At 34.7% G+C, this 26,299-nt stretch overlaps 1 protein-coding gene across 2 annotated transcripts in view; it reads left to right on the top strand.

The window, feature by feature from the left end:
• The window catches only part of STAG2 (STAG2 cohesin complex component), a 137,975-nt gene that overhangs the window by 59,130 nt on the left and 52,546 nt on the right, over positions 1-26,299 (top strand). For both annotated transcript variants that reach the window (XM_073227859.1, XM_037015396.2), the window contains exons 5-13: positions 2,570-2,666; positions 6,703-6,779; positions 8,998-9,202; positions 11,091-11,242; positions 13,057-13,130; positions 14,245-14,368; positions 15,089-15,187; positions 15,282-15,361; positions 17,592-17,699. In XM_073227859.1, coding sequence (XP_073083960.1) covers positions 2,570-2,666; positions 6,703-6,779; positions 8,998-9,202; positions 11,091-11,242; positions 13,057-13,130; positions 14,245-14,368; positions 15,089-15,187; positions 15,282-15,361; positions 17,592-17,699 — 1,016 coding nt within the window. The remainder of the gene's footprint in view (positions 1-2,569; positions 2,667-6,702; positions 6,780-8,997; positions 9,203-11,090; positions 11,243-13,056; positions 13,131-14,244; positions 14,369-15,088; positions 15,188-15,281; positions 15,362-17,591; positions 17,700-26,299) is intronic.

Genomic DNA, 26,299 nt, shown 5'->3' with positions numbered 1-26,299 from the left:
CTTCCCTTCCCTCTACACCAGCCCTCCCCGGCCCCTCACCTTTTGTAAATGCTAGTCCCTTCTTGGAGTCTAAGTCTGTTGATACTTTGTTCCTTCAGTTTTGCTTTGTTGTTATACACCATAAATGAGGGAAATCATTTGGCACTTTTCTTTCTCCACCTGACTTATTTCACTTAGCATAATATCCTCCAGCTCCATCCATGTTGTTGCAAATGGTAGGATTTGTTTCTTTTCTTATGGCTGAATAGTATTCCACTGTGTATATGTACCACATCTTCTTTATCCATTCATCTGCTGATGGACACTTAGGTTGCTTCCACATCTTGGCTATTGTAAATAGTGCTGCAATAAACATAGGGGTGCATATGTCTTCTTGAATCTGAGAAATTATACTTTGGGTAGGAGTGGAATTCCCACGCCAAATGGTATTTCTATTTTTAGTTTATTGAGGAACCTCCATATTGCTTTCCACAGTGGTTGAACTAGCTTACATTCCCACCAACTGTGCAGGAGGGTTCCCCTTTTTCCACATCCTCTCCAGCATTTGTTGTTCTTAGTCTTTTCGATACTGGTCATCCTAACTGATGTGAGGTGATACCTCATTGTTGTTTTTATTTGCACCTGATAATTAGTAATGTGGAGCATCTTTTCATATGCCTGTTGGCCATCTGAAATTCTTCCTTGGAGAATTGTCTGTTCATATCCTCCACCCATTTTTTAATCGGGTTATTTGCTTTTTGGGTGTTGAGTTGTGTGAGTTTTTTTAATATATTTTGGATGTTAACCCCTTATCGGATATGTTGTCTACAAATATATTCTCCCATACTGTAGGATGCCTTTTTGTTCTGTTGATGGTGTCCTTTGCTGTACAGAAGCTTTTTAGTTTGATATAGTCCCATGTGTTCATTTTTGCTTTTGTTTCCCTTGCCCGAGGAGATGTGTTCAGGAAGAAGTTGCTCATGTTTATATTCAGGGGATTTTTGCCTATGTTGTCTTCTAAGAGTTTTATGGTTTCATGACTTACATTCAAGTCTTTGATTCATTTTGAGTTTACTTTTGTGTATGGGGATAGACAATAATCCAGTTTCATTCGCTTGCATGTATCTGTCCAGTTTTGCCAACACCAGTTGTTGAAGAGGCTGTCATTTCTCCATTGTATATCCATGTTTCCTTTATCATATATTAATTGACCATATATGCTTGGGTTTATATGTGGGCTCTCTATTCTGTTCCATTGGTTTATGGGTCTGTTCTTATGGGCCAGTACCAAATTGTCTTGATTACTGTGGCTTTGTATTAGAGGTTGAAGTTGGGTATTTGGCTTTTTTAAACTATTGAATTATAGCATTCTTTATGGGTATTCTTTTCACATCCTTGATGGAGTCCTTTGAAGCACAACAAGTTTCAATTTTGTGTAAGTCAAATTCACTTTTTCTTTTGTCTCATGCTCTCAGTCTAATATAATACGTATCTGTGAATAATTTACTGCTGTGTGTTTTGTTTTAACTCTTACATTTAAGTCTTTGATCCATTTGGGGTTGAGTGTTATGTGTAGTGTGAGACAGAGTCCAAGTTCATTTTTTTGCATAGAGGTATCTAGTAGTCCTAACACTGTTTGTTGAAAAGACTAATCTTTTTCCATTGAACTGTCTTGGCATCCTTGTCAAAAATCAAGTGGACATCAGTGTAAGGGTTTATTTCTGGATTTTAAATTTTATTCTATTGACCTACTTGTCTATCCTTATGTCATTGCTGTACTTTCTTGAGTACTGTAGCTTTGTAGTAAATTTTGAAGTCATGAAGCATGAGTTCTCCAACCATGTTCTTTCTCAAGATTGTTTTGACTCTTCTGGATCCCTGGCATTGCCAGAAGGATTTTAGGATCAGCTTTCCAATTTCTGCTAAGAAGCCAGCTGGGATTTTGATAGGGATTGCATGAAGTCTGTAGGTCAATTTGGAGCATATTATCATCTAACAGTAATAAGTTTCCAGATCTAAGAACTGTCCTTCTTACTTGTAAAATTTATTTGGCCTTCAGTTTGCCTTTCTCATTCATTAATACAGGACTGTTAGTGCTGTCAAAAAAAATTGTTATTTTGCCCTGCATTTCCTCATTGACCCAGGCATTCACCACTTCTTTTAAAATTTTTTATTTTCATTCCTTTGTAGTGTTAATACTATTAACAATATTTAATAATAATAAATATTATTTAGTACAACATTTAGTCAAAAAGAAAAATGGGTGTGACTTAATATTTCCTAGGGTATCTTTAATGATCCTAAGAAATATAACTAATTATACTTTGTAGAGTTGGGTCCCCTAGTTAGTGTTCAGATTCTTTTTAATGTAAAATAAATAGAAGATTGATCATTATGTACTATCAGGTGATTATTTTACTGAATTTGATTCTGTTTTGTTAAAACTTTAAATTTTTGTATACAAGTATGTGTATTAGTTTGAAGTAATGTGATACCACTTAATGTTAAATCTTAATGACTAATTAGTCAGACTTAATTTATTTTAGAACATGAGAAAAAGCTAATGTGTTTTTTTCCCTCTCTGCTATAGTCGGTGGTAGATGATTGGATAGAATCATACAAGCATGACAGAGATATAGCACTTCTTGACCTCATCAACTTTTTTATTCAGTGTTCAGGCTGTAAAGGTAAGATACATTTATTTTGGAAACAGAATGTTCTCAAATGGACTCTTCTTTTTTGTTCCGCCTAAAGACATATTAGCACTTTACATGGAAAATAATGCCAAGATACTGAGTTGTTTGCATTATAACCAAACAAAATGTATAAGGAAAAAGAGCAGAGCACAAAGTAAGAGACAGAGTCTGTTGAGACAGTTGTATTCATAGGTGAAAATTAACTAAAAATTTGACAATTTATAATTGTTACGTTACTTTTATTAGATACATTTCCCACTTTCAACATCTGGTTTTAGGAAAAAAGAAATGGATTAAGAAGGGAGGAGGATGATAAAGAGATACAGGTTAAAATGGCCAGGGAATTGTAAAGTGTAGGGAATTAAAAAGTGCCATGAATAACAGTAAGCAGGTAAGTAAGTAATAAAGTAAGTAAAGTAAGGTATTGGTGAAATTTCTAATTTTCCTTCTAAAAAGGTAGAGAAATCTGGAATAGGGAGTATAGTCCTAGTTTAAAATGTTTCTATTTTATTTTAAAAGAGTGTGAAGTGGAGTGGAGGAAATAGAAAATATAGGAATGTCTTCCCTGGGACAAAAATATTTAGTGCAGATATTTGGCAGGGGGACAAAATTATGCAAGTTGGGGAGTTATACATCCTGATCGGGCTTCATGTAAGCGAGTCTGTCAAGATCAAGGGCATGTTTGGATCTATTCTGTGTCTCTCTAATACTTGGCCCAGCCTAAGAATTCTAGAAGATGCCCAGTCAAATAAATGTTACAGAATTTCCAAGGATATTACGTTATTTTATGAAAATGGCACCAGAAACATGAGCATTAGAAATTAAGAGGAGGGAATGTTACTTAAAAAATAGATCTAAATAGTCAAGATGCTAAAGATTGATTTAAACAAATCAGAAAAATGAATCCCAAGAAGCAATTTACTTATGTCTACTCTAATTCTATAACAATCCTTTAAAAATACTGTCACTGGAATTGGAAAAAAAGTAGTATTATAAGAACTGATGCATTTTATTTGAGGTTGATCACAACATTCAGTGTAGCATGCATATTAGATGTATGTGAGGCCTAATTAACTTCTTGAGTCTATGATCTTCATAATGCCATTAATGTGGTCCCTTTCGGGAAATTTAAAAAATTGTCCTAACTTTAGAGTACAGAGAGTTGCCTAGTTTACTTGATTCTTAGCTAAAGGTAGCTGCAAATCAGTGTTAGAAAATTCTGACACTGCTCAGAGGAAGTATAGTATTGACAGTGTGATGAACCAAATTACACCTCTTAAAAATGAGATATGTTAATATTATTTTAATTTTGTCTGTGTCCAGATCATTTCTGGAGTAGAAGGGTACAAGTACCTGTTTGTTGTGCTAATGTAATCAAGGACCATGTCCTTTCTCTTCAGATTCTTTAAAATTTGAAGGTTGATTTGCAGAACAACTGAACAGGTGCCAGAAAGAATTTGAAGAGATAAATTCTAATTTTTATTTTCAGTCATCCTTGTTAGATTGTAGTTTGGTTAGATTTAGTTTCCTAATTAGGTTTCTGATATAGTTCTAAAAGAAGGCCATAGTCAGAGCATTTTCCCATTATCAGATTCATTCCTTGTCTAAGATCGGTGTGTTTACAAGTCAGGAGCTTGCCAACTCAACATTTGAATATACCTTGTCCCAAAACAGGTTGTCAAGAATTTAAAGACCTAAAGGTGTTAAAAATTTGAATTATTTATCAGGTAGATCTAAACACTACCATAATATTTATTTTAGAATCAAGAAAGCTCCTTAAAGGGTAATTTGCCCATATAGTCAAAGTTAAGGTGATTAAGTACTTTCAATACACTCAAAATTATTTTGATAAAATTTTTTATAAATGAGTTAGAGATTTCTTTAAGTGTATATAGTGTACTTTAACCTTTCCCTGTGGGCTCAGGATTGTCATTATGAACATCAGTTATTTTACCATAGTTAATGCCTTCTACAGTTCTTGAGGTATGCAGGGATATTTGGCCCTACACTGAATGAAATGGCTCCAGACTGCTCTGTTTTTGGTGATTTTGTGGCCAATATTGTTTACATCTTTGCCTGGTCAGCTGTCAATTTTCAGTTTTTAGCAATCTTGTTTTATGTCTCTGACCTGATGCCTTCACACTTGCTTCAGGAGTGTACATACCTAGAGTTTGTACAGCTATTTTCTTTTCTGCTTGTTTTTGGGTTTCTGGCTGTTACATGGTCTGAGATGAGAGGAGGAGCTATTTATGTGTTTTTTATGCATTGTATGCAATATGTTTGCTTTGAGATTTATTTATATATAGATGTTTATTTCATAGAAATTGTTTTATGAGGGTTTGAGTTTACTTGTCCTTCTCTAGCATTGCCAAGTTTATAGCACCTGGGTATAAAGTATAGTAAGGTTCTCAAGATATGTCTATGACTCGAGTAAAATTAAAAGCCCTTCAAAAAGTTTTTGAGAATGTGTTTCCTTAGCCAAGGAAATGGTGATTTCTTCCAAATTTGATATTTAAAACAGCCATTTGGTTCTTTAATATTCAGGTAAGAAAGGGCTATTCCATAGCACCACTAGAAATTGATCTCACCTGGAGATGGGCAGCATGATGTAGATGAAGAATCTCAGACAAATGATTTACTTTCTCTTTACCTTAGCCTTAGTTTACTCATCTTTAAAGCCAGGGTGATACTACCTGCTTCATAGGTTTGTTACCATGGCTAAACATGTGAAGTGACTGGTACATAGGAGGCTCAGTGGATATTAATTCCTGCTCTGCCCCTGCTGGCTTTGTTATGCTGCTGGAAAGTCTTAAATTGCAAGCTCATAAAGAAGGAGATCAAGTAGCCATGTTTTCAAAAGGTTTGAGATTGGAAAGAGAGCATGATGTTCTATTGTTGTTTAGAAATTTACACACATACAAACACAAGTGCATGCATGTACAAAATATAGATTGGCCAATTTAAATAAATCTATTAATTGTGTCTCATGGCTATGATAAATCTCATCTTCTGGTACCAAGACATTGTTCTTTTAGATGTTACTATATGGTATTCATAGTGATAAAACTGTCAAGGAAAAAAGAATCAAGTGATAGAAATAAGGTGTCAAAAATCCAATTTTTACATTTGTCCTTTTTTTTAAAATTTAATCTGATACCTCATTTGGGAAATTGATGTACATCATCTTCCTGGATTATCTTCTATTCATATGTTTTTCCTAGAAATCCCTTTTCTAATATTTGATCTCTGTCTACTAACTTACTACTTCTTGTAATGTGCATCCTTTCTCCTTTCATCTCCCATCTCCCTTTAAAATTCTAAATGTTCTTAGCAGATGCCTTCTGTGTGACACAAACACCTGACTTACCCTAATCTTTTTTTTTTTTTTTTGTCTGACCTACAGCCTTTCTTGGCATTGCTATTCGTTAGGGCATTTATTATATATGACCTTTAATAGTTGCTTCCCTTTTTTGGTTATTTATTTAAACTTCCAACTAGATTAGGCTTCTTGATGGGTGAGAACTATAGCTTACTACTTAATGTTTATTTGAAGCCCTTTTAGAGGATGATGGGATGTATTTGCCTTACATATAGTAGTACCTAATAAAGAAACTTGGCTAAAGTGAACTCCAGCTACAACTCTTTCCCTTATTGTCTTCACATTGATACTTGAGGTTTTAAATGTTACCCTGGCTGTCCTCAACCCTCACCCTTGATGACATATTTTATAATAAAGGGGCTAAGCCAGTGTACATCTTACAGTCAGGAGTAAAGTAAATAAGGTAGAAATGGCCAGGGCTGATTGTGCTGAGAAGAAAAGTATCTCTCAGATATGTGGAACTGTTTCCTTGTGAATGCTTAGAGTGGCATTTTTTGCTTTATTTATAGAATGGATTATCATGGTAAAGATCACCTGGGAAGTACACCTTACTGTGCAACTGTAGACATTTTAGTTTTAGAAACTGACTTAAAAGTTCTTTCTTTTTAAAATTCTACCTTGTGTTAACTTCTTACTTATAAATTTCAGGAGTTGTCACCGCAGAAATGTTTAGACATATGCAGAACTCTGAAATAATTAGAAAAATGACTGAAGAGTTTGATGAGGTAACTTCCTAAATGTTCTGATTATTGTATGCATGATTATCTTTGTTTACTCTTGAAAGTATTCTTAAATTCTGAGTATTAGTGTAGTGAATAAAAGCTTTGGCATCAGATTCAATCAAATGATGACTGTTTGACCTTGAGCATGTTGTCTTAGCATCAGTTTCATAATCTGTAAAAGGAGGTTATTTAATAATGGTTGTGATTATTAAAATTAAAATTACAAGGAAGAATAAAATTTAGAGCCTAAGAAGAAATCTAAGAATGCTGTAAAAGGAAAGTTTGGTCAATATTTGGGTAGCCAGATAGCTCAGGCAAAAGAATATATATATATATACACACACACACACACATACTTATATATGTAATCTCATTGTTTAAAATCTTTGTTTTAAATATGAGCAGTAAGAACAATACAAAATAAAAAATTACTAGCTTAGACTTGAGTTGATCCTTTGTTGCAATGATGTCTTTGATGTATTGTTGCCAATAAAGACATACTTAAATTTGCTATAATGTAAGCTCCTTCAGGGCAAGGGTTTTTGTTTGCTTTGTTCACAGTTGTATTTCAGTGGCAGTAGTTTTACTCTTTAAAGCTTTGCCCGTGAATTTTCATGTTGAACACCTTTGACTCATTTGAGTTATACTTGATTTTTTTCTTGTTTACTCTGATGAAGGAGCTTTGAACTACCATTCTAAAAGGCAGGCAAGAGGTGTTAAAATAGCTTTGATGATCAATCACTAAGTGCCATTAATCAGTTTCCAAGGAGTTGAGAGGTAATTATGAGTAACGGCATTATAGTAGTCCTCTGTTACCATAGGGGTATGTTCCAAGACCCCCCATTGGATGTCTAAAACTTCTAATAGTACCAAATCTTGCATATACTATGTTTTTTTCTATACATGCATACCTATGATAAAGTTTAATTTATAAATTAGCACAGTAAGAGGTTAACAACTACTAATAAAATAAAGCTGTTATAACAATATACTATAATAAAAGGTATGTGAATGTGGTCTCTCTCAAAATACCTTACTTTATGGTACTCATCTGTCTCATGATGATTTGGGATAATAAAATGCCTATGGCATGAGATGAAGTGAGGGGAATGACATAAGCATTAGGATGTAGCGTTAGGCTATTATTTACCTTCTGATCATACATCAGGAGGAGGATCATCTGCTTCTGGACCTCAGTTGATTGTGGGTAATGAACTATGGATAAGGGGGGGTACTACTGTGTTAATTTGCTGATATTAAATGTTATAGTGAGTACCTTCTTACTAAAAGGAAACATCTTTTCAGATAAGAATACTGAAATACGATTTGAAAAATATCATCAAACCAAGTTGGAAACGATAATTACAGTGAAACATTTCAGTATAGTCACTAAATGAGCCAGCCAATCAGAAAAATGGAAGAAAATCTTGTGGAGTATTGGGACCTTATTCTCAGATGAGAAATAGTTCAACTTATTTATGGCATGACTTAAAATTAGAAAATATACTCTCTGATGAGGAAATTTAATTGTAAAAAAATTTACTGAACTGTATTTATAAAGTGACATCAAGTTCTGTGTAGTATTTATTGGTCTCTGCTTTTATTTTTAAGGACTTACTTGTTTTAAATGATTTATGAAGAGTCTAATCTAACTTTATATAGTGGAATATCTGAGTTTCAGTCTTTCCAGGCTACACTAGCTACATAAGCATTTCTCTTTTATATTATCTGATTGTTTATGTCTGTTGACTATTTGATGTTCTGAAGCTAATGAAAACAGACATTGCAGTCTTTGAGTTATTTATAAATCATACATCAACTGGTTGAGAATATGATTTCATCATTTTGAATCCATTTAGAAATACAACTTTGGTTTGATTTTGGTTTCCTTTTATTTTAAAGAAATATTGTAAGTATATCTGCTTATCAGAATGTTTGGCTTTGATGGGAGAGGCTTTTAATTTTTAATCTCTGAGTAATTGGTATACATATTCACTGGTTGAAGTGAATTCAGAATATCCATTTTGGTTTTAAAAGAGCAGAGGTGTTCAAAGGCACCTCTACGGTTGCATATTATTCTCCTGCCTACTTAGCATATTTATTGGAGAAAGGCAAGATAAAGTAGTCTTTATAACTTGTACCTAAGGCAGTTCAAAAACAAGTAAAATTTTGTTAACGCATGTGTTTTGAATGAAATTGCTGTTTGAAATTCTTGTTTTAGGACAGTGGAGATTATCCACTTACCATGGCTGGTCCTCAGTGGAAGAAGTTCAAATCCAGTTTTTGTGAATTCATTGGCGTATTAGTACGGCAATGTCAATATAGCATCATATATGATGAGTACATGATGGATACAGTCATTTCACTTCTTACTGGATTGTCTGACTCACAAGTCAGAGCATTTCGGCATACAAGCACCCTGGCAGGTCAGTATTTAGAATATTTTCTGTATATTTACTTAGAGATAAAAACAATTCACTAAAATAAATGAAATAATGGTGACAAAAATTAAATTTTGGTTATAAAGTAACCATTTTTGGTTATAAAGTTTTGGTTATAAAAAAACACTCTGTCCTCCCCTCCAACGCCTGTGAATTACTGAGAATGTGATGGTATTTTCAGTTTGATTCTATGAAGGCATATTATAGATAGTACACGGTGATTTTCATGTGGTATACCTACTTGATTACTATGCCACAGAAAGGAAAAGCACATGTAAAGCAATGTGTTTGGGTTCTTGAAAGATGTTTTATTGAGGAGGATATTTACAACAAACTTGGGGAAACTGTCAGTCATTTTGGATATGTAGTCATGTTTCTGAGTAACTTAGGCTGAGTTAAATTCTTTGATCTTCAATGAAATGTGTTATATTTTTAAGCCTCACATGATTAATTTTAGAACATTGATTTTATTTGGTGTTGATATAAGCTTTTGGTTTCTTTGTGCTAAAGGTAAAATTGTTGATATCCTATTATTGAATATGTGCTTTTTGATTTGAGCTTGAATAAATCAATTAGGCATAGTTACTATAGTGTGCTAAGCCTTAATGATAGAATATTTTTATTTTTACAAAAATTTTTCCTTCTCTTTAGTGTGGGGAGATTTTCATTCCTTTAGAATATTTTCTCAAAGAATTAACTCTGATTAAAGACATACTTTCCTAAGTCTTCCATTTTAAAAAATAAAATGCAATTTCCCTGTAGGTTTTGTTTTTAGATTTGAAGTTACAAAATGTGAATGTGATCTTGCTCTATGAAGTTAGCATTTAATGCTAAGAACCTGATGTCTAAATTAAAAACAACTGTGATGGCATAGGGTGAATACTTTTAGATCAGAATGACAAACTGGTTTGCTGAGGGTGTGAAATAGCTTAGAGCAGAAAATTGGGGATCTCTTTTAAAGAGAGTCAGTCACCACAAGTTAAGATTTAGTCCTATCATGCAGTGAATTGTTTCATCATGCAGTGAACCAGGTCTGAGAAATAGTCTGGAGTAAGTTAAAGAAAGCATAAAATGGTCATATATTTCAATTAGTAAATTTTAAATCACAGGCAGTGAGTCTTGTCTTAGGAGCCAAGCGTACAGTAATAGAAGGTGGGGATCTGGAGGAAGTCTGATAAAAAGCACTTTATTGAGTGATGCTTTACTCTTTGTACTTTGGACTTTTCATCTAGACCTGTTCTTAATATTTTCACTATTGTCTTTATGATGGTATGTAATATAGTAAAATTAAGGGAAGTCAAATACTGATAAAACTCTCCAACATTTTTATATGCTATAGTTTGATAAAAAGCACTCAAGCTCCCTCTCTCTTTGGTTACTGAGATAGCTAAATGACTGCTGTGTGAACCAAAATTTACTCAGAAGGTCAATCATGCTCTTTGTTAGAGATCATTGCAGGGGATATATTATAGAATAGTGGGATTTGAGCATAGTCTGGAGTCAGATTACTTACTTTTGAGTCCTGATTTAACTACTTACATGAACTGTGTAATCTGAGGCAAAATTCTTAATCTCCCTGAGCTTCAGTTTCCTAATGAATGAAATGGGGATAAGACTTAACTTTGAGGGGCTGTTGTAAGGATTAGGAGATAATCCATGAAAAGTACTTAACATAGGTAACTGTGACTGACAAGTAGTAAGTATTCAGTACACATTAGCTGTTATTTTATTGTTGTCATTTGTAGCAGCTGTATTTTTCTTTTCTGTTAGGAGCAGAATAGCCCATCTTGTTTTTAATTTTTCTTAATTTGATCTTAAATTGTAAAGTTTTGCATCTGTGAGACTAATTTCAACATTTTCTGTTTATAAATAGCTATGAAGTTGATGACAGCTTTGGTGAATGTGGCATTAAATCTTAGCATTAATATGGATAATACACAAAGGCAGTATGAGGCAGAACGGAATAAAATGATTGGAAAACGAGCCAATGAGAGGCTAGAACTCCTGCTACAAAAGCGGAAGGAGGTAACACTTCTGTGTTGAGTATTTATGTTCCAGGTCTGTGACCAGTTTGGTCACCAGTAATTATGATATATATAACTGATAGTTCATTAGATCAAGTTAGTTAATGTCTAATTTAGCTTTGCTGACTACCCATGTCAGCAATTTGCATATGCTGTATTTTCTTTCTGTGTGGACTAGGATTAAAAATTCAGGGCTTCAAGTAAGTCCTGGACCAGTCTGACAAGTTGTTTTAAGCCTTAGTATTATTCATCTCTACTGTGAAAATACCCCTCTTCCTCCCTCAGCTGTTGTCAGGATGATATGAGTTTTCACTTATGTGCAATTACTCTGAGAAATAACTTAATATACGATTTGTGGTGTCTCAGTTGGTGGTTCTCTGTGATTGTAGGAGGCACTTGATTAACAGTGACTGACCAACAAATTCAACTTTGAATGAGGAAAATATTTTTTTAGCCTTATGCTAAGTAATAATAAATAAAATCTCTCAGTGTTGTGTTTGTGATTTAAATTCCTCCTTTGCTGGCGATAAACCATTCTGCTATCTGATATTGGGGATGTTTATTTTTATTTCTAATAGGCAAGGTCTGATGTTTCAAAAATATTAGTAATGCAGTTGAGTTTAAATACTTGCTATGGTAGTCCATAAAGTACTTACTTGATTCTGACATTTTTGGGGGTCAGTGGTAGATGTCATTTTAAGTTGGTTATTCCTGAGATAACTTTTTGAAATGGCCCAAGTCAAGAAAAGCCAGAAAAGTCTTGCCCATATTTCCCCCATGCCTAAATTCCTCATCTTTTTCATATAGTTTGAAATGAAGGATTGATCTTTTTGTCCCTTAATTTAGTAAATAAAATTGCATTAAGTGATTTGTTAGATGAACCTAACACATCTTACTCGTTGAAATTATGGCTTCATTTTTGGACATGAATTTAAGATTGCAAATATAGAATGCGTGACTATAGGTAAAAAGATTGGACATTAAGATTCATGTACAAATATAAGATATGAACTCTTCTAGGTTAGGGTTAAGGTTAGGGTTAAATTTTTAAACATGTTGAAAAATCACCTGTACCTTTGTTTATCTGTGCTAATGAATGTAAGAAGTGCATGCCCTTATTAGTGTTATTTGGAAATGCAGAGGATATATTCATGAAAAGATAAAAGAAATTTTACAAAAGCACAACATAATCTAAAACTTAATTCATACTTAGATATGAAAGATATGTCTCCTCAAGCTCTGATACAATTTTCTCTTAACTCTCAAGTGCTGAATTGAAAATAAATGGGAGTAGATAAGTTAACCAAGATTTGAAATGTTTACTTGATTATTTTTGGGTGAGACTGTTTCCCTCAAAATGATTTAGCAGGACAACAAGTTTTTTGACCAAGTTATTTTACCCAAATCCTTTTGTCGAGCGGGCATTGGTTAACAGGACTCTTCTTCTTCAGATGATAAAGACAGAAGTAATGAAATACTATTTTGCTTTTTTGTTATGAACATACATGTTATATAATAGATGATATGTATTGTAATAAATTACTTAGTAGATTTCATTACCTACCTTTGTACAATGATAATTTGTGAGCATTAGAAATTACTAGATCAGCTCAACAGTACAAGCTAAGTCAAATATTCTAGATGCCTAGAGTCTTTTAGTTACCTGATACACAGCTGCTTGTTTTTCTATGTGGTTACTGTTGTAGAGTGAAATTAAATATTAGATGTAACCACCAAAATACTGGAAAAACAACTTTCAGATTTTCTTTTGTTGTCTTCCATTACAATTGAAAAGAAATAATGTATTCCTTTCAGCTTCAAGAAAACCAAGATGAAATAGAAAATATGATGAATGCAATATTTAAGGGAGTGTTTGTACATAGATACCGGTAAGTCAGGACCATTTTTTATATGTAATTCTTGCTCTGCTTAAGTTTGGATATTTAGTGGTTTTAGGAAGTATAAATAATTAGAACGAGCATTGGAGTAAGATCAGTGTTAGAATCTAAGCTCTTCCAGTGGGACATTCAGGCAGGGTATTTAACTGAACTCACTGTTCCCTATCTGAATAATGGAGCAATGTTGTGCTTGACTTTGTAGCTGTCCAGAAAGTGGAAGCTGCTGCTGTTATTAGGAGTCAGGTTATAGAATACTTAATTGCTTTTGGATGTACTGTGTTACAGACTGTACATTGTAATTCCTGACTCTCTTCCATTTGAGTATCAGTTAAAAATTTGGGTAGATTGAAGTGAGATGTTTTCTTTTGCTGTTCTGAATGAACAGAGGAAAGAAATGGGTAATCTTACCACCATTTCTGCTGTGACCTATTTAAATGTTGGTGGCATTTTTTACTCAACTTCTCTCTCATTTCCTCAACCCTGCAGTTAGTGAATCAGATGAATATTTCCTTTGTTATGTTCCTTTGCCCATTCTTTTATTTCTATTGTAACCATACTTTAGTCTATTGCATCTCCATTCTGAGGTCTAGAGATCATTGCAGTTTTCCTAAAATGTTCTTTTGTTGAATTATTCCTCTGCTCAAAAGCCTTAAGTGACTTATTAGTACCTACAGGACAAATTCAAAATAATTTAGTCTGACATTCAAGTCCAAATAGAGCTTTTATGTTATATTATGTGTAACTAATTCTCGCCTGGAAACGTGCTCTAACAAGGCTAGTGTGCCTGCTGTCTTCTGAGCACACAATGCCCAGCCTGTATAAGCAGAGGCTGGGATATGGCATGGTGTAAAACATGGGGATCGGATTTTGTTCATAGTTTTATTAATTTTAAACGTTTATGTGGTGATAATTATGCTTTGCCAACTAGACTGTAAAGTCTTGGCATTCAGGTGCCATGCTTTAGTTCTACTTCAGAATCCCCAGTAATACTTAAGGTAGCTGTGTATTTATAGTAGGCATGAAGTGTTTGGCATCTTTTGAAAAAAACCGTAAGTGCTGGGGTATAGCTGCACTAATATGCATAATTTTTCCTTGTTCCATTCAGCGATGCAATAGCTGAAATCCGAGCTATTTGCATTGAAGAAATTGGCATTTGGATGAAAATGTATAGTGATGCTTTTCTTAATGACAGTTATTTAAAATATGTTGGTTGGACTATGCATGATAAGGTAAGATATGCCCCACAGACTGCTTGTCTACATACGGGCATAACTATCTGCAGCGCTCATTCATAATGAGTTGCCTGCATATAGGTATACCTGGGACCACATTCTAATAGGCCTCTTTCCTTGATTCTCTTGTATTTGCTCTGTGAACACATGGTCTCTATTGCATAAAGTCCCGTAGGTGTTTGAATCTTGGCCACTGGTTTAGCCTTCAATGTTGAATTGATTTTTGTACTGAAACATTAGGATCATGTAGGTGGTGGTGGTGAGGCATTTCTTAGAACAGTAAGAGTCTTTCCTCTATTAATATGAATGCTATATATATATTTTTAAAATCCTCATTTTTGATTTTCTCTTTTGATAAACATGTATCTTAGCTAGATTATAAGTTACAACTTGGCCTTTGACATTTTTAATTTTTTTCATTACTACTTTTCTCTTAGGCTATTTCTTCACTAACCTTGAAGTTCTTTGCATATATCCCTTAAAAATGCTACTTTCTGTAACAGAAAACTTACTGTGAAATATGCTGTTGTTGTCTTTCACAGTAATATTACTCTGAAAATTTTTCAAAAAATTTTTCATTTGACCTACAGAAATAGTAACCCCAAAGGTACTTAGTCTTAAAGAATTTTAAAGTAGAAAATATTATATATATGTATATTGAATATTCAAGTTGAAAATATGTGAAGTTTTAATGCACTTTCTCCTCGTTTCATTTAGCAAGGTGAGGTAAGACTCAAATGTCTCACTGCTCTACAAGGGCTTTATTATAACAAAGAGCTTAATTCCAAACTGGAGCTTTTTACCAGTCGGTTCAAGGTTAGTATTACTTTCAGTTTAAAAAAATTACCTATTATTTGGAAATGTTTTTCTCTTGCTGTCCCTTTAAAATTACCAATATTTTTGTCCTTAGGATAGAATTGTGTCTATGACCCTTGACAAAGAATATGATGTTGCAGTGCAAGCAATAAAATTACTTACTCTTGTTTTACAGTAAGTATATATTTACTGCATATTACTTATGTCCAGATAGCTAAATAATACATTGGAGTACTTGGTTTAAGTTTTTCCAGATCTAAATTTTAATAACGTAAGTCTTGGGTTTTACAGCCAGAAGCTTAATTTTCTCGTAAAGTTGAGAAAACAGGAAGAGCGAACTATTGGATAAGAAAATTATGAGCTAATAATTTGTATTCTCATTCTTTTGGCCAGTTCCCTTTCCATTTTACTTAGATGCTCTTGAAATAAAGTTAAACATTTGAGTGTATTAAATGTGCTTATTTTTTTAGTCACACATTTAGAAAGTATTTTACTAAAACTTCTCTGTAAACAACATGAATTTAAAACATTCTATTATGTGAAAATGGAATAGTAATGCAGTTAATTGTTTTTAAAAATTGTGGAAATAAATATAAAATTTATATTGGACAGTAGGTATGGTCATATTGTTGTGCAGCCATTAACATTGTCTGTCTCCAGAACTTTATCATCCCATACTGATACTCTGTACCCATTAAACACTAACTCCCCTCTTCTCCTTTCCCCAGCCCCTCTTGACTACTGTTTTACTTACTATCTTTATGAATTTGACTCTTCTAAGTATTTCGTATAAGTGGAATCTTAAAATATTTGTTCTTTTGTATCTTTCACTTAGCATAATGCCTTCAGAGTTCATGTGGTAGCATGTATCAGAATTGCACTCCTTTTTGGAGCTCAATAATATTAAATTTATGTTTATACCACATTTTATTTATGCATTCATTCATCAGTGGACATTTAGGTTGTTAACATCATCCAAATAATACAAGAGTCTTTGTTTTAAATCATAGCATGCTAAATCTGACATTTATGTGGAAAATTCATCATGTAGAAAGCAGCGAGTGAAATTATGATAAAAACTAATGAGAGACAACTGGCCAATATGATCTTAAGTCATGCTGTAAAACCATAGTAATTTAAAAATTTTGGTGCTGGTGCCTGAATAGATAGTGCTCAGTGGCACAGAATAAAGAATAGAGACAAATGCAAATGCATCCAGCAGCCCAGTATAGGAAGAGAGTGGCATTTCCTATGAGAAGATAACGGGTTTTGTGATAACTTGGTTCTATTTGGGAGAAAAATTAAATTGGATTCCTATCTCACTCCCGGCATAAAATTAATTTCCAGATGTATGAAACATTTAAATGCAAATAAATTAAACCATTAAAATATTAGATGAAAATGGGAAAGGTTAAAAACTTCTCTATATAAAGTGACTGAGCAAGTCTTTCTGAGCATGACAAAATCTAGACCAAAAATTCATTGAATTAACTACATATAAAAACTAAAAATGTCTGTATGTGACATAAAGTTCTGTAAATAAACTCAGAAAACAAATGATAGGGCAAAATGTTTACATCATAGGAATCAGTTTTAGTAAATCAGTAAGAACAGAACCCAAACAGGAAAATAGTCAAGAGTTGGAACCAGATCATTGATAGGAAAGAAAAATTTAAACATGTGAAAGATTTTTTAGCCACATTTAATTAGAGGGTATATTAATATGATTGAAAAATGATGACTTTGATTTGCCAAGAACATTTTGTTAGTTTTATTTTGTTCTTTTAAAATAAGATTGAGGAAAATGAGCCCTACACTTTTTTTCCGTACTGTTTTTGTACCCTCCATACTACTTTCCCAATGATAGATTGTAATTAAAGGTTTTTAGCACTTTAATTATTTGGAAGATTCATTTCCATTGCCTTACAGCCTATACAGTATGTGGTAAATTATTCATCATTGTGGGATATCTGGGATGTCAGTATAGTTTAATGTTGTGATACCTTGTCTCTTTCCTTACTATTACTGTGAGATAAATACTAAGTGTCTGTGTTTATCAACTGTAAGCTCTTAAGAGTGCCAGCACTTTTTCTACATTAGTTTATTGTCTTCATTTCCCATTAGCGTCCTTAACATGTTATTGTTTCTCTTTACCATATATTTCTTTACATTATTGAATTCACTCCCATTGATCTTAGATGTTAACAGAAAACTCAGGTCTTTTGTCAGGGCACATTTTTACTGAGAGACAATAATTAAATAAGGTTGATTTCTTAAAAAATTTTTAAAACACATGTTAATGAAAGTGTACTATTTTTTAATGTACGAACATGGTTTTTTTTTTTTTTTTTACTCATTGTGCTTAAAATAAAAAGAAAACCTGCTACTGCTTATTTCTTTTTAGGAGTAGTGAAGAAGTTCTTACTGCGGAAGATTGTGAAAATGTCTATCATCTGGTTTATTCAGCTCACCGGCCAGTAGCAGTAGCAGCTGGAGAGTTTCTCTACAAAAAGTAAATCTTAATTTCTATTTCTCATTTTCTAAAGTACACTTTTCTGACAAGAACTAAATGTGTTACAGTTTATATTAAAATATATATAACTTATTTTTAAAGAATTACTAGGTACAGGTAGGTCAACTTGAAACTTCTACATTTTTACACTTTGCTTTAAAAGTTTTGATTTCCCTTCCCCAGTTCCTTTGATTTACTTAAGTTAAATACTTATAGGGAAATGTACCCATGTCTTTTAATAGATAAGCTTAAAAATACAGCTAAGTATATTATAATGTTAAGACTGACCTCTTTGTAATTATTCACTTTCCTTTGATGTCAACTTCCAAATATTGCCTGTACTATAATATTTAGTCTTAAGACTGTTATTGCTTTGCTTTATACAATATTAAAAGGTTTTGCTTCAAGTACTTGATAATAGTTTGACATAAGAATCCCAAGAATCCTAGTCTCTTTACTTTTATGTGCTATTTAAAACCTTGATTATGTAGTATGGATAGCAATGTAAATATCTGACCACAGAAAACATCAGCAAATGTTATGTAGTGACTTTTATTTTTTTATTGACATATAGTTGATACATAGACTTACATTGGTTTCAAGTATACATCAAAGTGGCTGAACAGTTACCACATTATTAAATCGTCACCCCAACTAGTGCCGTTATTATTTGTCAACATAGGAAGATGTTATAAAATCATTGACTATGTTCTCCATGCTGTACTACCATCCCCGTGACCAACTTATATTATGATTGAGAATTTTTAATCTCCTTTATCCTCCTCATGCTCCCCAGCCCCCCAGCCCAAGCCTTCCCTCATCGTAGCCACCAGTCCCTTCTCAGTGTCTATGAGTCTTCTGCTATTTTGTTCATTATGTTTTTTTGTTTTTTGTGTTCTACCTTTAGTTTATTTATCATAAATAGTGATTGGAAAACATTGTCATTTACTGAAACAGAAATCTTGGAACAGAAAAACTGAATTCATCAAGGAACAAGGGCTCACAGTTGACTTCTCATGAGAAAGTCTGAAATCTGCTCTTGTTAGTATTTTCCTCTATTCTTCATATCTTACCAAAACCTGCATACCAATTTCCAGTCCCTCAAATTCCAGCTTCTGACATGGAACTCTTAGAGGGTCTGACTCTGACCATGCAGACTCTGAGGCCTATCCCAAGAATTCTATCCGTTTTATCTTTATTTTTTTAGTGTTTAGAGAACTAATGTAATTTTCCATGTTGAAAGAAGAGGATTTTTGTTTAGACTACAGATGTTGTTGTTTTTAAAGTAATATATAACAACCAGATTTTCTTAATAGTTTCATTTACACATACAGATCATTAATCTTGTGGGGGGATTCTTGAAGCCTTCCTGCTTTGTTTTTCCCATTTATTTATTTGTTTGTTTGTTTGTTCATTCATATATGTATATATATATATCATTAATCTACAATTACATGAAGGACATTATGTTTACTAGGCTCCCCCCTTCACCAAGTCCCCCCCACATACCCCTTCACAGTCACTGTCCATCAGTGTAGTAAGATGCTGTAAAATCACTACTTGTCTTCTCTGTGTTGCACAGCCCTCTCCGTGCCCCCCGCTCCCCCCCGCCCCGCCCAACGCTATACATGCTAATCTTAATGCCCTCTTTCTTTTTCCCGCCCTTATCTCTCCCTTCCCACCCATCTTCCCCAGTTCCTTTCCCTTCGGTAACTGTTAGTCCATTCTTCGGTTCTGTGATTCTGCTCCTGTTTATTCGTTCAGTTTTCCTTTGTTCTTATACTCCACATATGAGTGAAATCATTTGGTACTTGTCTTTCTCCGCTTGGCTTATTTCACTGAGCATAATACCCTCTAGCTCCATCCATGTTGTTACAAATGGTAGGATCTGTCTTATTCTTATGGCTGAATAATATTACATTGTGTATATGTACCATATTTTCTTTTATCCATTCATCTACAGATAGAAATTTAGGTTACTTCCATATCTTGACTATTGTAAATAGTGCAGTGATAAACATAGGGGTGCATCTGTCTTTTTCAAACTGGAGTGCTGCATTCTTACGGTAAATTCCTAGAAGTGGAATTACTGGGTCAAATGGTATTTCTATTTTAAGCATTTTGAGGAACCTCCATACTGCTTCCCACAATGGTTGAACTAATTTACATTCCCACAAGCAGTGTAGGAGGGTTACCCTTTCTCCACAACTTGGCCGACATTTCTGGTTGTTTGTCTTTGCCATAATGGCGATCCTTACTGGTATGAGGTGATACCTCATTGTGTTTTTAATTTGCATTTCTCTGATGACAAGCGATGTGGAGCATCTTTTCATGTGTCTGTCGGCCATCTGAATTTCTTCTGTCTATTCAGCTCCTCTGCCCATTTTTTTATTTTTTTTGAGAGGGCATCTCTCATATTTATTGATCAAATGGTTGTTAACAACAATAAAATTCAGTATAGGGGGGTCAACGCTCAATGCACAATCATTAATCCATCTCAAGCCTAATTCTCGTCAGTCTCCAATCTTCTGAAGCATAACGAACAAGTTCTTACATGGTGAACGAATTCTTCCATAGTGAATAAATTCTTACATGGTGAACAGTACAAGGACATTCATCACAGAAACTTTTGGTTTTGATCACGCCTTATGACCTATAAACAATCAGGTCAAATATGAGTATTCGTTTGATTTTTGTACTTGATTTCTATGTTGATCCCACATTACTCCCTCTATTATTATCATTATTTTTATTTTTTATTTATTTATTTATTTATTTTTTGAGAGGGCATCTCTCATATTTATTGATCAAATGGTTGTTAACAACAATAAAATTCAGTATGGGGGGTCAACGCTCAATGTACAATCATTAATCCATCTCAAGCCTAATTCTCGTCAGTCTCCAGTTTTCCGAAGCATAACGAACAAGTTCTTACATGGTGAACCAATTCTTACATAGTGAATAAATTCTTACATGGTGAAAAGTACAAGGGTATTCATCACAGAAACTTTCGGTTTTGATCATGCATTATGACCTATAAACAATCAGGTCAAATATGAATATTCGTTTGATTTTTGTACTTGATTTATATGTTGATCCCACATTTCTCCTATTATTATTATTTTTATTTTTAATAAAATGCTGAAGTGGTAGGTAGATGCAAGATAAAGGTAGAAAACATAGTTTAGTGCTGTAAGAGGGCAAATGTAGATGATCAGATGATCAGGTGTGTGCCTATGGACTAAGTATTAATCCAGGCTAGACAAGGGCAGCAAGACATCCATGGATGCAGAAGATTTCTCTCAAAGCAGGGGGGGTGAGGTTCTGAGCCTCACCTCTGTTGATCCCCAAATTCTCACCTGATGGCCCCCCTGCAACTGTGCCTGTCTTAGGTTGTTCCTCCCTTGAGGAATCTTACCCGTCTCTGGCTAACCAGTCATCTTCCGGGGCCATACAGGGAAATGTAAATTTGGTAAGTGAGAGAGAAGCCATATTGTTTGAAAGGGTTAGCTTTTTACTTCTTTGCAGATTTATGCCCTGTGGCTTCTATGCCCAGCACTTGTCTCAAGGTATCTTTACCACCTGGAGGAATTATGATACTCGGTAAATTCGATATGAGGCACGAATTCTATTTAAGGGTTGTAATTAGGAAGGAAGAAGAAAAGCTATAGATGTAGCATATGGAAGGAAACATGGGAGGATTGATTATTTCTTTGACATATCTTCTTGTAGAGTACCTTAAGTATGTATAGGTTTTAAACTACTAACTAATTTGTACACACGTATTGACATAATAGGAATACGGTGACATAAACAAAGCAAATCTATAATTACCATCCATCTCCAGTGAAGCCAAGAAAACCATTTAGGCACCCTGGGCATTTGTGAAAATTTATCTATGATATGATGGATATTGTCCAATTGTACTTGAACAGTCTGAGAGAAATCAGACAAATTAAAGCAGCCCATTTCTGGGATCTGTTCACATCCCATATGTTCTTTTAACCGTAGATAGTCTATAGTCATGAGATTTTGGAGTGCTACAACTTGCACCCCTCCCAACTCCTGGTTGAGTTCCAACAGTACAGATCCGGTCAAATTCATTGTCCCACTGTATGCACATGCCAGCCTAGACATCTCCCTCCTCATTCCTATGGCAAGTCCAGGAGACGGTGGGCTGGATGCAGCCACAACCGCAGCATTGTCCAGATCCCTGTGGAGGCTTTTTGATGATCATCCCCCGGCACAAGTCCTCCAGAGAGTGCTGATGCCGGAAGCTCCTCCTCATATCGTACCTTAGTTCATTTTCTGGGTATCCAAGCTAGGCCTTGATCTTCTGCATAGAAACAAACAGACCCTTTGCCCACACTTTGACATGCCCTCTATACCACTGTGCAGAACTCATTGGAGGTCAGCACACAGTAACTGCTTTTTTTTTTTTTTTTTATTAAGAGAAAGGAATATTATCAGAAAAGAGCACCTCCATAGCTGATCATCTGACACCCTTTAAGTGATCAACATTAAGGATATTTAAAGCATGCGTTGATCTTTGATTTACCAATAGTTTTATCCTATCAAGGAGTAATCCCCCTTTCCTTTCTTTCTTTCTTTCTTTCTTTCTTTCTTTCTTTCTTTTTTTTATTTTTTTTTATTGTTAATCTACACTTACATGAAGAATACTATGTTTACTATGCTCTCCCCTATATTAGGTCCCCCCTAACAACCACATTACGGTTACTGTCCATCAGCTTAGCAAAATGTTGTAGAGTCACTACTTGTCCTCTCTGTGTTGTGCAGCCCACCCTCCCCTTTCTCCCCCCCCCCATCCATGCTAATCTTAATCCCCCCCTTCTTCTTCCCCCCACTTATCCCTCCCTGCCCACCCATCCTCCCCAGTTCCTTTCCCTTTGGTACCTGTTAGTCCATTTTTGGGTTCTGTAATTCCGCTGCTGTTTTGTTCCTTCAGTTTTTCCTTTGTTCCTATACTCCTCAGATGAGTGAAATCATTTGGTATTTCTCTTTCTCCGCTTGGCTTTTCACTGAGCATAATACTCTCCAGCTCCATCCATGTTGCTGCAAATGGTTGGATTTTTCCACTTCTTATTGCTGAGTAGTATTCCATTGTGTATATGCATCACATCTTCTTTATCCATTCATCTACTGATGGACATTTAGGTTGCTTCCAATTCTTGGCTATTGTAAATAGTGCTGCGATAAACATAGGGGTGCATCTGTCTTTCTCAAACTTGATTGCTGCGTTCTTAGGATAAATTCCTAGGAGTGGAATTCCTGGGTCAAATGGTAGGTCTGTTTTGAGCATTTTGATGAACCTCCATACTGCTTTCCACAATGGTTGAACTAATTTACATTCCCACCAGCAGTGTAGGAGGGTTCCCCTTTCTCCACAGCCTCGCCAACATTTGTTGTTGTTTGTCTTTTGGATGGCAGCCATCCTTACTGGTGTGAGGTGATAACTCATTGTCGTTTTAATTTGCATTTCTCTGATAATTAGCGATGTGGAGCATCTTTTCATGTGTCTCTTGGCCATCTGTATTTCTTTTTTGGAGAACTGTCTGTTCAGTTCCTCTGCCCATTTTTTAATTGGGTTATTTGTTTTTTGTTTGTTGAGGCGTGTGAGCTCTTTATATATTCTGGACGTCAAGCCTTTATCGGATCTGTCATTTTCAAATATATTCTCCCATACTGTAGGGTTCCTTTTTGTTGTATTGATGGTGTCTTTCGCTGTACAGAAGCTTTTCAGCTTAATGTAGTCCCACTTGCTCATTTTTGCTGTTGTTTTCCTTGCCCGGGGAGATATGTTCAGGAAGAGGTCACTCATGTTTATGTCTAAGAGGTTTTTGCCTATGTTTTTTTCCAAGAGTTTAATGGTTTCGTGACTTACATTCAGGTCTTTGATCCATTTTGAGTTTACCTTTGTATATGGGGTTAGACAATGGTCCAGTTTCATTCTCCTACATGTGGCTGTCCAGTTTTGCCAGCACCATCTGTTGAAGAGACTGTCATGTTGCCATTGTATATCCATGGCTCCTTTATCAAATATTAATTGACCATATATGTTTGGGTTAATTTCTGGGGTCTCTAATCTGTTCCACTGGTCTGTGGCTCTGTTCTTGTGCCAGTACCAAATTGTCTTGATTACTATGGCTTTGTAGTAGAGCTTGAAGTTGGGGAGTGAGATCCCCCCTACTTTATTCTTCTTTTTCAGGATTGCTTTGGCTATTCGGGGTCTTTGGTGTTTCCATATGAATTTTTGAATTATTTGTTCCAATTCATCGAAGAATGTTGCTGGTAATTTGATAGGGATTGCATCAAATCTGTATATTGCTTTGGGCAGGATGGCCATTTTGACGATATTAATTCTTCCTAGCCATGAGCATGGGATGAGTTTCCATTTATTAGTGTCCCCTTTAATTTCTCTTAAGAGTGACTTGTAGTTTTCAGAGTATAAGTCTTTCACTTCTTTGGTTAGGTTTATTCCTAGGTATTTTATTCTATTTGATGCAATGGTGAATGGAATTGTTTTCCTGATTTCTCTTTTTATTGATTCGTTGTTAGTGTATAGGAAAGCTACAGATTTCTGTGTGTTAATTTTGTATCCTGCAACTTTGCTGAATTCTGATATCATTTCTAGTAGTTTTGGAGTGGAGTCTTTAGGTTTTTTTATGTATAATATCATATCATCTGCAAATAGTGACAGTTTGACTTCTTCTGTACCTATCTGGGTTCCTTGTATTTCTTTGTTCTGTCTAATTGCCATGGCTAGGACCTCCAGTACTATGCTGAATAACAGTGGGGAGTGTGGGCATCCCTTTCTTGTCCCAAATCCCAGTGGGAAAGTTTTCAGCTTCTCACTATTCAGTATGATGTTAGCTGTGGGTTTATCATATATGGCCTTTATTATGTTGAGGTACTTGCCCTCTATGCCCATTTTGTTGAGAGTTTTTATCATGAATGGATGTTGAATTTTGTCGAATGATTTTTCAGCATCTATGGAGATGATCATGTGGTCTTTGTCCTTCTTTTTGTTGATGTGGTAGATGATGTTGATGGATTTTCAAATGTTGTACCATCCTTGCATCCCTGGGATGAATCCCACTTTGTCATGATGTGTGATCCTGTTGATGTATTTTTTAATTCAGTTTGCTAATATTTTGTTTAGTATTTTTGCATCTATGTTTATCAGGGATATTGGTCTGTAGTTTTCTTTTTTGGTGGGGTCATTGCCTGGTTTTGGTATTAAGGTGATGTTGGCTTTATAGAATGAGTTTGGGAGTATTCCCTCCTCTTCTGTTTTTTGGAAAACTTTAAGGAGAATGGGTATTATGTCTTCTCTGTATGTCTGATAAAATTCTGAGGTAAATCCATCTGGCCCGGGGGTTTTGTTCTTGGGTAGTTTTTTGATTACCGCTTCAATTTTGTTGCTGGTAATTGGTCTGTTTAGATTTTTCTGTTTCTTTCTGGGTCAGTCTTGGAAGGTTGTATTTTTCTGGGAAGTTGTCCATTTCTCCTAGGTTTTTATAACTTGTTAGCATGTAGGTTTTCATAGTATTCTCTAATAATTCTTTGTATTTCTGTAGGGTCCGTCATGATTTTCCGTTCTCGTTTCTGATTCTGTTCATGTGTGTTGACTCTCTTTTTCTCTTAATAAGTCTGGCTAGAGGCTTATCTATTTTGTTTATTTTCTCGAAGAACCATCTCTTGGTTTTGTTGATTTTTTCTATTGTTTTATTCTTGTCAATTTTATTTACTACTTCTCTGGTCTTTGTTATGTCCCTCCTTCTGCTGTCCTTAGTCCTCATTTGTTCTTCTTTTTCCAATTTTGATAATTGTGACATTGGTCTTTTCATTTGCGATTGTTCTTCCTTCTTTAAATGTGCCTGGATTGCCATATACTTTCCTCTTAAGACTGCTTTTCCTGCGTGCCACAGAAGGTGGGGCTTTGTGTTGTTGTTGTTGTCATTTTTTCCATATATTGCTGGTTCTCCATTTTAATTTGGTTGTTGATCCATTGATTATTTAGGAGCATGTTGTTAAGCCTCCGTGTGTTTGTGAGTCTTTTTGCTTTCTTTGTACAATTTATTTCTAGTTTTATACCTTTGTGGTCTGAAAAGTTGGTTGGTAGGATTTCAATCTCTTGGTATTTACGGAGGCTCTTTTTGTGGCATAATATGTGGTGTATTCTGGAGAATGTTCCATGTGCACTTGAGAAGAATGTGTATCCTGTTGCTTTTGGATGTAGAGTTCTATAGATGCCTATTAGGTCCCTCTGTTCTAGTGTGTTGTTCAGTGCCTCTGTGTCCTTACTTATTTTCTGTCTGGTGGATCTGTCCTTTGGAGTGAATGGTGTGTTGAAGTCTCCCAAAATGAATGCATTGCAGTCTATTTCCTCCTTTAGTTCTGTTAGTATTTGTTTCACATATATTGGTGCTCCTGTATTGGGTGCATATATGTTTATAATGGTTATATCCTCTTTTTGGACTGAGCCCTTTATTATTATGTAATGTCCTATATCTTTTGTTACTTTCTTTGTTTTGAAGTCTATTTTGTCTTATACTAGTATTGCAGCACCTGCTTTTTTT

This window comes from Manis javanica, chromosome X, assembly GCF_040802235.1.
Source record: "Manis javanica isolate MJ-LG chromosome X, MJ_LKY, whole genome shotgun sequence".
NCBI lineage: Eukaryota > Metazoa > Chordata > Mammalia > Pholidota > Manidae > Manis > Manis javanica.
This window is presented reverse-complemented; position numbering and strand designations above follow the sequence as displayed.